The 13,200-nt window shown below is 42.2% G+C and overlaps 1 protein-coding gene across 7 annotated transcripts in view; it reads left to right on the forward strand.

Annotated features, from left to right (window-relative positions):
• The window catches only part of RSU1 (Ras suppressor protein 1), a 100,868-nt gene that overhangs the window by 68,439 nt on the left and 19,229 nt on the right, over positions 1–13,200 (forward strand). For 3 of the 7 annotated variants that reach the window (XR_013947055.1, XR_013947056.1, XR_013947057.1), the window contains exon 9: positions 7,620–11,125. The exons of 3 other annotated variants lie outside the window; for them this stretch is intronic. Coding sequence is in view for 1 of the 4 variants with exons in the window: in XM_080581471.1 (XP_080437597.1) it covers positions 5,952–6,057 (106 nt within the window). In the remaining 3 variants the exon portion in view is untranslated. Of the gene's footprint in view, positions 1–5,951; positions 6,073–7,619; positions 11,126–13,200 lie in introns of those variants that run through there. One more of the 7 variants, XM_080581471.1, reaches the window with a different exon arrangement.

A 13,200-nucleotide genomic window follows, 5' to 3' on the forward strand; every position in this document is an offset into this window, starting at 1 on the left:
ATGTCACTTGTCATTAAGGCTTTCCTCCAAATGAAGCAAGCTTAGTTCAGTGCATTGTGAGAGTTTCTCATCATCTAAGTACCAACGCACGTAAATGTCGCTCGGATCAGGGCTTAATGTAGGAAAAACGCTTCGCTGGTGTTTGTGTGCTTGTGCTCCCTGAAAGCATCACTTGTGCTCGATAAAAGAACCCTAGCTGATTGTTCTAATACTTTTAAGAAACCTTTTTTTCCCTCTCTCCTGTCCCTGTGTCGCACACTTTAAACTTTGAGCAAGTCTTTCTTTCTTTCAGTCCAATTGCATTGTGGCTGCTGCCGATTTAAAATTTCCCTGTATGAATTGGTTCAGTAACTCCAGTGAATCAGCTCAGTGACAAATGCCTCTCAAAGTCGTCCCTCAGACCTGCTGAATAATGTTCTTCTGTGACAGGTAATTCTGGTGCCTTTAAGACAGGAACTCTCAATATAATTACATTTTTTATTCACACTTGGGTGAGGGTGATCTTTTTTACTTTCTTCACAGTGCGTATGTAAAATAATACGTTGTGTGTATAATTTAATGAATGGGATCGGTTATCCTTTTCACTTCACTACTTTGCCCCAACCCTTAAAAAAATAAGGGAGAAAAGAAAGAAGAACCCCCCCCACTTTTTAGTAACAATTTTGATTAATGCATTTCTTCAGAATTCTAGCATCAGGAAATAGGACAAACATTTGGGATAACTGGATTTTTCTGGAAGATCTGCTTTTAAAAGATGACACGTTAAAGTGTTTTTATATTTTTGCCTGAGTTAAGTGATATAGCGAATGTTTTGGTATAATACTTGTGTTTCATCTGAAGGCTGTAAATATTTTTTTTCAGATCTACCTCAGATATTTGTATGTCTAGCAGAAATTCTCACTCTAACTGAAGCGTATCCATCATTCTTTAGGGTATCCATCACTGCACATCCTGATTCAATAAGATATGATATCTTATTATCCTTTCAGTGAGTCACAGTATTTATGGGTTGAGCAGACATTGTCCAGATGCATCTTCTTTGATGCAGGTATTGTGGGACTTACTCCCCGTACTCCACCTACCTTGGGATGTAGTTGTGTGGTGCTGGGCCATACAAGAGACCGTTCTTATCTGTGAGTGGTAGCAACAGATAACAAATGAGTTTTTGTCAGTGCAGAGTTTATATATTCAGTTCTGTTAAAATAAGGAAGGCTTCAGTTTAGTTTATAGCACTGAAAGGTCTAATCCAAATTGCTAGTTAGGGGGTTTCACATGATTTCTTTTTCTCCCGCAGCCATCATAAAGGCTTGGATTTATATATTTACCCTTGCTTGATTATTCAGTGCTAACTCTCAGTAAATATTCACAAAATATTTATGGATATGGAACTCCTTTGAGAGTTAAAAAGCATAAGGCATATTCAGGTTGAAACTAGTCAAGAAGTCTAAATTGGGATGGGGTGTGTGGCAGTGGAGGTTTTCATGTACAGAAATACGCTGTTGGAAAGATCATGCTTCACATAGCTTTGCATGTAGTTTGGGCATGTCCGTTTAACTGGCAACGTGTGATTAGCTGGAAGTTGTTTTCAGGTTGCAGTTATAGTAATTTTAATACAATACACTTAAACTTTGTTACAAGCCTCTTAAAATAATAATAAAAAACCAGAACAGAGAACCAGATGTGCACTTCTAGTGATGAAAAATACAGTACACGTTTCACAAGGCTAGAGGTCAGTAAAGACATCTTTTCTCAAACTTTGAGGATGTAATTTTAGAAAATAATTGTGGAGATAGGCTTGCAAATAAAACAGGAGGAAATGGGAAGAGCTGTGCTTCTGTGGCAGTAGTAGTTGCTGGTAGTGCAATAAGGGGAGGAAAGTTAATTACAGGATCATAAAAGTCCACAGATGTTTAAAGGATGAACGCGAGAGCAATATTTTAGCTTATTGCAAGTAGTTGTAGGTGGGATATGGACAGTTTTAGCCTGAGTGCTAGGGAAGACCTGATAGCCAGATGTGAGTGAATTAACTCTTTGCAACATACTTTCCTCTGAAGTACTTAAAACACATTGTTAGCAATATTTAATAAGGGGGAAAATCTTTCATCCCTCAGAGCACAAGCTGGATTCTGTCCCTTGCTGTTACGGTGCTTGAAGCACTTGGGGCCATCCAATTACAGCGATCTGGTAACCTCTTTGGAGGAGAAAACTGAAACCCGTGTCCTGAGAGATGAATGAGATGGACCTGAGGGCAGACAGCTCGCAGAATAGGCTTTTGATTAAAAAATTACCTCGTCCTTAAGTACTGATTGGGGAATTGCAGAGAAACAGATGAGATCCTGATACAGAGAAATTCTTGCATTTCCTGCTGGAGACGAGTTTTCATGCAGGCTAGAAGCGGCCAAAATAGCTGGCTTTTAGAAACTCCTCTTTGCAGAAAAGTGAGGTAATTTCACTACATTTTTGAGGGGCAGCGGCTAGTTTCCCCAACAGGTGCTGCTGATGGTTATTACATGCTGGTAGCAGCCAAGCAAAAGAGAAAAGTAATTCTCAAGGAAGGCAAAATGCTTATTTCCACGGGGCAGAGGCATGATCCAGATAATTTAGGAGCTGCATTTTTTTAACTTTTGAAGTCCCCTCACGTCATCCCGCAGACTTGTGAAATTAGAGGTGAGAACTTCAGAAGTGATGAAAAGCAGCAGAGAAATTCCCCAAGACAATTCCAAAAGAGCGTCGTTGGAGCCCAGAGGAGGGGAGACGTGCCTCAGCTGAGTTCCTGGCTTGTTTTGGGGAGGGAGGTAGGCAGAGGAGAGGTATTTTAAAGCTGGGCAGTAGGCAGATGTAGCGTTGAGGGGGACTTCTCCGCGTTCTTCAGCGCTCACAGGCTGCTGAAATCAGATAGGCATATTGGTGCTCCAGCACATACCTTCGTACCACCCAGATCAGATCTCAAAGGGATCTCTCCAGTGAGGAGTCTCCTGGCCCAGTGTGGCCTTCTGTAGCCCGCTTTTGTCCTGCTTGCAGATGGTGAGTGAGTTCCTCTATTCTGGGGATGCGTGGCTGCTAAAAATAATTGCTAGTAGCAGCACAGTGTGTTAGTGGTGCATCTAATGCTCCGGGTCAGCCCTGTGCTCTGAGGTCAGAGCTCATGTTATCGTTGTGTCTCGTAAGACACAGTTACTAATTCTTCCTGAATAGAAATTGGTAGTTCTCCCTTCATTCTTTATGCTGTTACTCAGGCAGGCCTCCTCGTGCTTTCCTTTCTGTAAAACTGCAATGGGTTTTAAACTTTGCAAAACAAATTTCTTCTGTTCTGGTGGGATTTATTCAGATCCCATCAAGTTAAAAAATTAGTCATTCCAAGAGAAGGCCGAGAGCAGCTATGGGGCAGAGCTGTTACCTACATATTATTTCACTTGCAGATCCCCAGCGGTGATCCTGGCCTTTTGACTGCTGCTGTTTGCTGTGCTGTTTTGTATGTCTTGGCTGTTATGTCAGTCTTCTGTTTCTGAAATACATTGTCTGTCCGGCTTGACAGGTGTCATTGCATTATCATCCTGGCTTTGTAGTTGTGGGTGAAATTTCTTGCGAACGTGGTGGTTCTTTCAACTGTCTGATTTCAAGTGGGTGTGAGGTTGTGGTGTTCATTGTCAAGATTTTGACAGGGGTTTTCAGATCTGGCTCTCCCCAAACTCTTTGGTACTCGTAGGTGTTTGAGCCTTCCTAAGAGGCAGTTTAAGTTGGTACCTTACGGAGTTAGAGTATTCTTACCTGTCAACGAAGTTATCATTGTCAGAAGAGGAAAAAAATGTTCCCTCAGAGGGAAGTAAAAAGAATATAGAAAACATTATTAATACTCATAGCTGTAAAATATCCATGGCTTTTTTTTACTGGTTCTTTTTCTGTGGTAGGAAGGAGGGAGCTTCGGGATTTTGTTTCATTTTGTCTGGTTTTGTTCATGTCTGTATGTCCGAACCTTGTATCCTGCTAATTAAATTTAAACCTCATTGCAGGCATTTCAGTGGCTCTTAATCTAATCTGCTGGCATCTTTGCGTACTATGTGTCTCACCAATGTGACTTGATTCTGCGGGTAATATTTCTGAATCATCTGTGGACTTGCTTGTTTATCGCCGTAGCCACTCCATCCATCAAATTCTTGAGGATAGTCTTGACAGTTGATGTTGAAGGCTAGATCTTTTACCATGGAACGTTTTTTGTTGTTGCTTAAAAAAAACCAGAAGTACAAATATAAAATCATATATGCTGTAAATTCACTGCCTTTTAACCTCTTTAAGTTGTTGTCCACCGGTCTAAGAGGTGAAGAGGTCAAACTGCACCATGCTTTTCCAGTTCACACCCAGCAAGGATGAGCCCTATCCAGCTAAGTAGAGCACACTTCAAACATTGGTTGTGTCTCTGCTTTGGAGAAAAGTCTGATCCTCAGCATGCCAGGACGTTTTCGAGCCAGCTTAATGAGTAAGAATAACCGTAAAGATACAACAACATAAGGTTCAGCAGTCTTGTGCTGCTGAAGCTCCTAGCTCTGCTTCTTCACCGCTTGTTGTTGTCTGTGCTGCCTTGGCTGGGAATCACATCTTCCCTTTCAGTGCAGACCTGCGGTTAGAGAACGACTCTTCCCTGCCCTGCACTGACATTGACCGCAGCAAAATTACTCCTTTCCTGGGTGAGCAGAGGAGAGGAGAATCAAGCCTGTAATCCTTGAAAAGAAGAATTGCTTAAATTTGAGCTCATGAATAAGTACTGAGTTCTAATTTCCCACTATTTCTGGTGTTCAGATGGAGCTGGCAATATATTGAGGCTCAATAATAGCTCTGAAGTAGGACTGAAAATGCAGCCTTTGCAGTTACTCTGTTATGACTTTGCTGGGGGCATTTAGACAGTTAATGGGACCCCCGTGAGGAGGTCCTTTTCCTCCTCAGGTTCTTCTTCTCATGTTGGCTGCTGATGCCATGCAGTGCTCTGGCTTTTGCTTTCTTTTAAAACAGATCAAAAAGATAAATTGTTATTATGAGATTGTGTGCTCTGCATGGCAGTGTGCATTCCTGTTGAGTTACTGTGAAGCTGCCTTATTTTAAAACTAAACCCATGCGTCTTAGGTGAAACTTGCAGTTGTGCCCTAAGCCTTGTTTTTAGGTAGTAATTCCATAGTAGCGGCCTCCTGACATTTCTTGGAGAAGCTGGGGTTCAGCTTGCTGAGGTGGAGCAACGTTAGCGTCGTTCTGCAAGGTGTGATGTCTTCTCTCTTGGAGAAGACAGTTATGAAAGAGTCAGCAACACGTCAGCTGTGTTTGGGACTCACACACATGCACTGGTAGTGTCTTCTGTTTGACATTTGGGAGAAGGTATTTTCAAATTAGCAATTCTGAGCTGTGAAAATGAAGATCCTTGAGAAAAATGACTTCCAAATTGTGGTACGCTTTCCACTGTCTAAAGAATAATACTTTCAAAATAGAAATGATTTTGTATTTCGTATGGCCTGTGAGTAAGGTGATTGTGAATAATTATCTTCTGAACTCACTTTGCACTAATGGCATTGTTATTCACAGCTAGAGCAGGAGGATTGAAACTTCATGGCTAAAATATAAAAGAAAAAGGCCACATACATGGTGACTGAAATTTAGTTTCAGCAGGTTTGATTGTAACAGTGAAGTGTTGAGGAAAAAAGAGAGATCAAAACCCTTCTCTTCCCCCCTTCATTCAATCCCCCTTTTGTCTCAGATGAAGAAGTTGCTCTCTGGGCTCTGCAAGAAATGACTTGTTACCCAGTACTAATGGCTTAGTTGTCATTTCTTGGGTGTTTTGTTTCTGTTTTTTTTTCATCAGGTCTTTGTGGTCAAGCTGCATGGAGCTACATTTGCGTTTAGGGCCGAGTACAAAACAGCAGGTTTTTATGTTGTTAATGAGGTGTTTGATGTGTGCTTTCCATTTGCAGTTTATCAAAGTATATTCGGGACCATACCTTAGCTGCCCCCCACTGCCTCCTGTTTGCCAGTGGCAACGACCCAGGTGGGGTGAGCCCAGTGACGGGCAAGGACTAGCAACAAACCTGGCTCATTCAGTGAAACCCCACCGTGGTTATACGTAACACAAAGGAAAGCTGTGCTGCAGAGTGGTCTGAGAAGGGCCAGGGATGCCTCCTTTCAGCGCGCTGAATCAAAGGATTTTGCAGGCAGGCTCATGTCTCTCACTGCAGCAATTCCTGGCGGAGCTGTCTGGTTTGGACGCTGTTTTGCAAAGCTGCGCTCCCTCCTGACCGGTGTTCCAGTAAGTGGGTCCTGAGGAAAGTCGTGCATTGATCTGACAGGAAAGTTGAAAGATCATTACTGCTGAGCAAGCCGAGGCATTGTTAACTTGTCACATTAACACAGCAGTGTCTGCAACAAGCTGGATTCGTGCATCCTGGTAGAAAAGGAAGAATACTTCCACTTCTAGCTGCGAGACACAGAGTCCAGTGAACCTGTTCTTGTGCTTTTTGTCTTCTGGAGTGTAAGAGTTGCTGCATTATATTTATTTGCACACCATTTGAACTTTTAAGCTGTGGTTACCACCTTACTTGTTGGAATGCAGTTCTGAGCACAGTTCTTAACAGATGGTTTTAGTTGCACTTACGAAAATAACTGCATTTTCATGTTTAGGGATAATCGGTCAGATTCCCTGCAGCAAGCTCGTGCCCAACCGAAAAGGAGACAGAATTATTCCTTCACACCCAGGACAGCTGAACAGAGGAGTGGGCACTCCTGCAGGAGCCGGCACCAGCACTGCAAAAGGAGCAGAGCACTGGGGGCTCGTCCCTTGCAGGGCAGAGCACAGCTGTCCTTCAGGCAGACCTGTGGGTGATCTCACACGAGGGCATTAGGCCCAGGGCTCTATTCACAACATAATGTAGCCAGTAAAAGACCCAGCTGCTTCTTTTCGTACTAAGCTGCTCATGGGGTAGAAGAGAATGTTTGGGGTTTTCGTTTTTTTCTTTTAGTTCAGCTTTTATGAAAAACGAGCAAATGAAACAGCAGGTATGAAGAGCTGAAATTGAAAACCTTACACCAAATCTGTCAGCCTTCATCCCTTTCAAAATCTGTCTAGAAAGAAATGGGGTGATTTGTCTGATGTTGGACTTGACCTGAGGATTTCCCATGTGATAGGTAGGTGATATGGTGAAATATGTCTTATGGGATTGTCTCAAAAGAGCTAACCATTAAAATCTGTTCGTAGCTGGAAAAAAAGGTAACAAACTTGGTGGTAAAGTCTTCAGAGAATATTTCAGCGTGTTATTTTTGCTTGGTGCACATGTGGCATGTGTTGTTTTTTAAAGCATGCTTCTTTGTGTGTTTCACAAGGACAGCAGCGGGAAGATGGGCAGCAGCAGGGGCTTGAGTGGATCCTGCAGTGACAGGAATGGTGGAAATGGATGCACAGTGCTAGATGAAAGCCTTTTTATTTGCAAGCTGACTGGCAGCTAGTATTAAACACTTGATCTCCTGTCCCTTAAATTAGCCGGTGGAACGATGCCATTGGCAGATTGCCCGGGTAAAATGGCATCGCGCTACCTAGGGAAACTTCTCGAGGACAAATTGTTATTATTCGCCTTAACCCCCATTTTCAGTTCCAGAGTTATCAATGAGGCTTGGAGGACTTTAACCCCAAAATCCCAAGGAGAAATTCTCACCCCATTGAATGCAAGGGATTGGAGATGTATGTTTGACTTGAATTGAAGCTGGGAGTTCATCCATGTGCTTCCACTTGTAACTGGAAAGGAATAGCAGCACTCTTCACATCCCCTGCTCCGCCATATGCCAGATAGTCTTAACTATCTTGTTTGGCCATTCATTCGTTTTCAATTTTATACATAACCCCCCTGTCTGGGCATGGTGTTTCTGGATTTTTAGATTTAGCCCATTGTGCATGGTATAACTGAGGCACTGAGAGCACCGAATGCCTGTTACTGAGCCAAGAAGACTTCACAAAGGTCACTTTTGCTGCCACCATGGTAAAAAAAAAAAAAAAATAAAAAAAAAATTGTGAAACCTGGGAATTTCATTCAACACAGAAAATAATTAAAGCTTCAAGACAACCAGCAGGACTCAAATTCCTTAGCAATTTCAGGAGCAGCCAGAGGATATAAGTTTGGATGCATTAACTCATTGTGTCTCGGTGAAGCCTATCGTCTTGCCTAACGGCGTAAAAGTTAGCAGCATTTTGTCTGACTGAGTCCCACCAGGTGCAGTAAAAAAGAAAAAAGAAGAAAAACTAAACCAAGATTGAGCTCTTGAAAACAAGTAACAATTTGTAGCTCTGCAGATGCTCAATGTAAGATCAGTTGCTATTATGACAGTACAGGGGATTGGTATTAAACGCTGCCAGAAATATATTGGATCGTATTTATATATATATAATAAAAAATAGAGCTTGTGAGTTAGCTGGTTTTTACATATTGTTGCAAAGAAATGTGAACCACTTCTCCCCAGGTCTGAAGCTGGACATCTGCATGAATTGCAGTGCTACTGTAAATATTTCTCAACACGGGCAGGTAGATGCCATCGGAAAAAACAGAACAAATTCTTAAGTTGCCAATATTGTCACAAAGTCTCCCGGCAGAATGAAGTTGTTTGACAAAGTGTTTCCCTGGTGATTTGGCTGCAGATGAAAATGTCTTCAGCAATAAAATTCCGTGCTCGGGTCTCAGCTCTCTGTGCTCATCAATCAGCAAATGACATACCAAGGATCTTTTTTTTGCTGGATTAGTTAATATGGCGGGGGAAATATGTCAGACATTGATATTCCTTTGGATTTCTATACATAGGGATTTTTTCACTCTTTAATACACCTTATTTAAATAATAAAAAAAAATAAAAAAAATAAAATACCTATTTTGTTGTCTACAGCTTTCTTCTGTAACCAGTAGTGCTGCAATAGGACTAATATGAAACAATTTCTTATGCACACAGATTTTCAAGCCTGGAGATATTGCCTGCTCTCAGAAAGTCACTGTCAGTCACGGGGAAAGGAGAGCCAGAAAAAGGCTGGGGGAGAAAGTGTGTTTGGCAGCGTTTCTACCCTTACTGCACTGGTGGGTGCACATCCTTTGTGGTTTAGGATATTAATGTTTTGCCAACAAATGGCATTTTGCAGAACTGTGACTGTGTCTGTGTTGTAAACACAGTTCTGTTGCGGATAATTATGTCCCGTGTTTGCTGATACTTTCATAAAGTGTCATTAATGGCTTTAGAAAGTTCAGGTAGGTGTCAGAAAAGAAATAAATCACCTTATGGTTTAATCACCTTGGATATAACAGCAGCAAGTATCTTCTGGGAAGCTGCTTCCTGAGTTACTAAATGACTGTCAGTGATGAAGCTGCTTTCCTTAAAGGATGCTCGATTAAGGAGATTGTTTCACAGGGTTTTATGCTACAGCTGTTGTTGCCACTACTAAATTTTATAAAGGTATTTAAAATATGACAGATGTCAGTAATAACTGTTAATTCATGCCTACTTTCTAAGGAAAAAATGGGATTTATTGCAATTCCCATAAAGATGTATAGGAAATACTTCTTGTGAAATCCTTTAAAATCCTTTAAAAAATGCTTTTTGAATGATGATATGAGATCCCGGGAAATATCTTAACATACCTTATAGCAGATCCCCTCTGTGTAGTGTTTGTCCATCTGCTGAGGAAAATACTAAGGAAAGAGTCGTTCATTTTTCTACTAAATGTCTCAAAACAGAGTCACTCCTATTCAGATCCAACCACCTGTGAGGTAGAAAGAGAGCACAGATGAAAAGATGAGTATCCTGTGTGTATGTCTGTATATGTATATATGTATATAAAAGTGAGAAAATAGTGAGAAACAAGGAAAGGAAGGAAGAAAGCATAAAAGAGGTGCAGAAGGAAGACCAGTAAGAAAGCAAAGGCTGACGAGCAAGAGAAATAAGAAGAGCCAAGCTTCTCGACAGGGAAGATAAATGAGGAGAATCAGCTGATTAGGCAAAGAAAAGAGATAGGGAGGAAATGCAGCAATAGCAGAAAAGCAGAGAATTTAGTAAAAGCAGGTATCAAGGACACAAAATAATCAAAGAATATGATAAAAAAAGGTAGTGGGTGCCTTTTCATTCTCTCACCAATCAATGTTTGGAAGAGAGGGATGATGGACAAAAGACGAAGGCACAACCAAATTGTATTTTCTTGTTTGGTCTGTTTAGGACTCTGGGTTTCCTCTATGTGGTTTTGCATTCACCGTATCTACCTTAGGTAACCTGCGCTTCCTTTAGTACCACTGTATTGCTAAACTCTGTGGCTACTTTGAATTATCTGAATAATTTTTCCAGGATCTAGAGTTTGCAGTATCTAGACTTCACCATAGACTCATGAAAGTGTGCAAGAGATGCTAAACCCTCGGCAGTGCCGTGGGCCACCCTTTTATTTGCCAGCTAGCAAAGGTGAGCCAGCATAGGACAGAAGAGGAACCCTTTTTGAGTGATGTAGCCCCTTCGCACAGTTTTACTCTCCAGAAGACATTGGACCAGGGAGCATGTCCTGCCCTTTACTTGGGACAATTTCCTTAGAGCAGCATTTCACATGTTGTTAACACTTTACAGGGTAATGGGTAGGTTGTTAACTAATGGCTGTTTTCAGCCTCTAACTCATCGGCTGTAACAATAAGAATACATTCTCTTCCAAAGGGTGTTTTTTTTAAAGGAAAAATGATTTTTTTTTCTGAATTCAGGAGGTGGGAGTTAGGCGGCACTTAATGTATTGAATGCAGTGAGAGAAAATTTGAGCATAAGGTACAGAGACATGTAGGTTGGGTTTGGATGAACACATTTGTGTGTGGAAAATTATATACTGCCTCAACCAAAATGACTTCTTCCTTCTGAAAGAAAATGTTGTTTTTTCCAATGTACTGAGAAATGCTACAGATCTCCCACTGTAGCATGTGTAGTCTTTATCCACGTACACGTAAGCAGCAGTGCTGTTAAACTAATGCTTGCAAAAATTGCTGAAGACTCCTTTAAAAAAAAGTATCTACAAACATATATATGTTTATTATATGTTACATGTTTTTATTTCATGTGCTGATTATTTTATCCTGAAGCTGTGAGCCCATGGACTCAGGTACGTTGTTCTGCCAGAATAAACTATGTGCTCACAGCTGTTGTCCCCTCCTTATCAAAAATAATTTCCAAATCAAAAATCGTTTAGAAAGGCTGTGAGAATAGTCTAAAGTTGCCATTTCCTGCACTGAAATAATAGTTTTAGAATATATTTTTTTTAAAAAAGTAAGAAAAGAGTCAAGTGAAATGAAATCGTGTTGTCTTTCGCAGGGCAGGATTAATGTAAATACTGAATGGATGTAATGGGAGGAATAATAAGCCATAGTCATGGCCCAGTTAAACAAAATAGTAAGTAAGGGAGACATTTTCTGGAAAATATCTAGCTCAAAGTAAAGACTTGCTATTTTGTCCTTGCCTCACTATCTTTAACGTGACTTTAACAGCTGATTGTCAGCATCTCTATTTGTCAAGGATGGCTTCTACAAGGGAAAGCTGCTCACAAGGACCACGATTGTCCAGAGAAGGTCCTCAGTCTGTGTCCAGTCTACCTAGAAATACTTAAAAAATATGCTCTGTGTTTGGTGTTGGCTCTTTTACGTAGCCTTGTGTGGGACTGCACTGGGGCAGCTGTGGATTTGTGACATGAGGAACCGTGTCGGAGTGTTGGTGACATCGGTGGGGAGTGAAACTCGGCTCTTAGGAACATTGCCCAGGGAAAAGAGGCAATTCTTAAAATGGCTGAGATTAATAAGTGCAGAACAAGCCCCGAGTCGGATGGTGCTGTTCACAGGATGATGGTCGTTGCCATAGTGACCAAGAAAGTGGGGAACGGAGGAATTTTGAAGAGAATATCAGCTCAGGCTTTGGTAATGCTAAGTTAGCATTTGCTGGCTGGGCGGGAGTAATGCCGTGCCAGTGTGTGAGGGCACCGGGGTCGCCCGGTGCCTGCCAGCGAGGGACCGAGCTCGCTGCTCAGACAGATGGAGGAGTGGTGCCCTCCATCCGAAAATAAACCCGCCTCGTGCTCACATATGCAGGTTATTCCCAAGTTATCTGTTGGCACCTTTCCTGTCTGGGTAATTGCTTCTGTTTCCTCTCCCGTTCTGGAAGCGCTGGGTTTGACTCTGACAGCTGCTGCTGTGGGGAGGATTTCCAGGTCCTCTGCCTTGAAAGGGCCAACCTCGTGTCCCCAGGGCTGCCGGTGCTCTCCCACGCTGGCTGCCTACTTCTGTTGGCAAATTGGGAGCAGTGTGAAGAGTAACCATCATCTGACTTCTTCTTTCTGCCTCAGAGGTAGTTCGGGCTCGCTGTGTTTTCTCTCTTAATACAAGGAAAACGCAGCACTGGCATCTGTGGATGGTTTGTGTCCAGGGAACAGGTTAAGAAGGCGAGACACCTGCACAAGCCTCTTCTGGTCCTGCATCTGCACTGTTAGGATGTGACATGGATCTTCAAAGCCAGGCACCGGGCGACCCTTGCAGGCAGCTCGCTGCACAGGGCGCTTATCCCTAGAGGCGGGGGCCCCACCCCACCTCACCACGGAGCTGTGCGTTTCTCACCGAGCACAGGGCCACCCGGGGTGTTTGCAGCCGGGTAACTTTGCTTTTCACACAGATAGTTCGAGCTGTATCGTGTCTACACTTCAAAGTAAATCAGTATCTGCTCTGCACTAAGAAGCTAATTTTTGCTTAAATAAGAATTACTGCCTTTTACTAAATACATGAAGCCCATCAAGTGGGTGCAGTACTAAGATGTCAGGTGAATGAATCACGGGCAGGAAGGAGAGTCAGGACAGAGTTTGTCTCTGTAACATGGAGTCTGAATCTGGACAGGGCTAGGAACTGCTCGAGACCAAGATATATGACTGCTCTGATACAAAGTAAATAGCATCTTTAAAATTAATATCCTTGGTATGAGCTATGTTAATACTTCCCTTTTGCAACATTTATTTTTTCATTAATGGAGCTAATGTGACCACAAGATGGATGTGAAGAAGTGACAAGCACCATCTATGCTTAAACAGGGAAGGGTCTGCTGAAGTCTGTGCTTATGCTGCATGTTCTTGGTCTTGAAGTCGTGGTACTGGAAAACAGACTTAAGGAGAACTTGCCTGGCATCTGGGGATTTGTTCTTCGT

Source organism: Anser brachyrhynchus (genome assembly GCF_964034855.1).
Source record: "Anser brachyrhynchus genome assembly, chromosome: 2".
NCBI classification, from domain to species: domain Eukaryota; kingdom Metazoa; phylum Chordata; class Aves; order Anseriformes; family Anatidae; genus Anser; species Anser brachyrhynchus.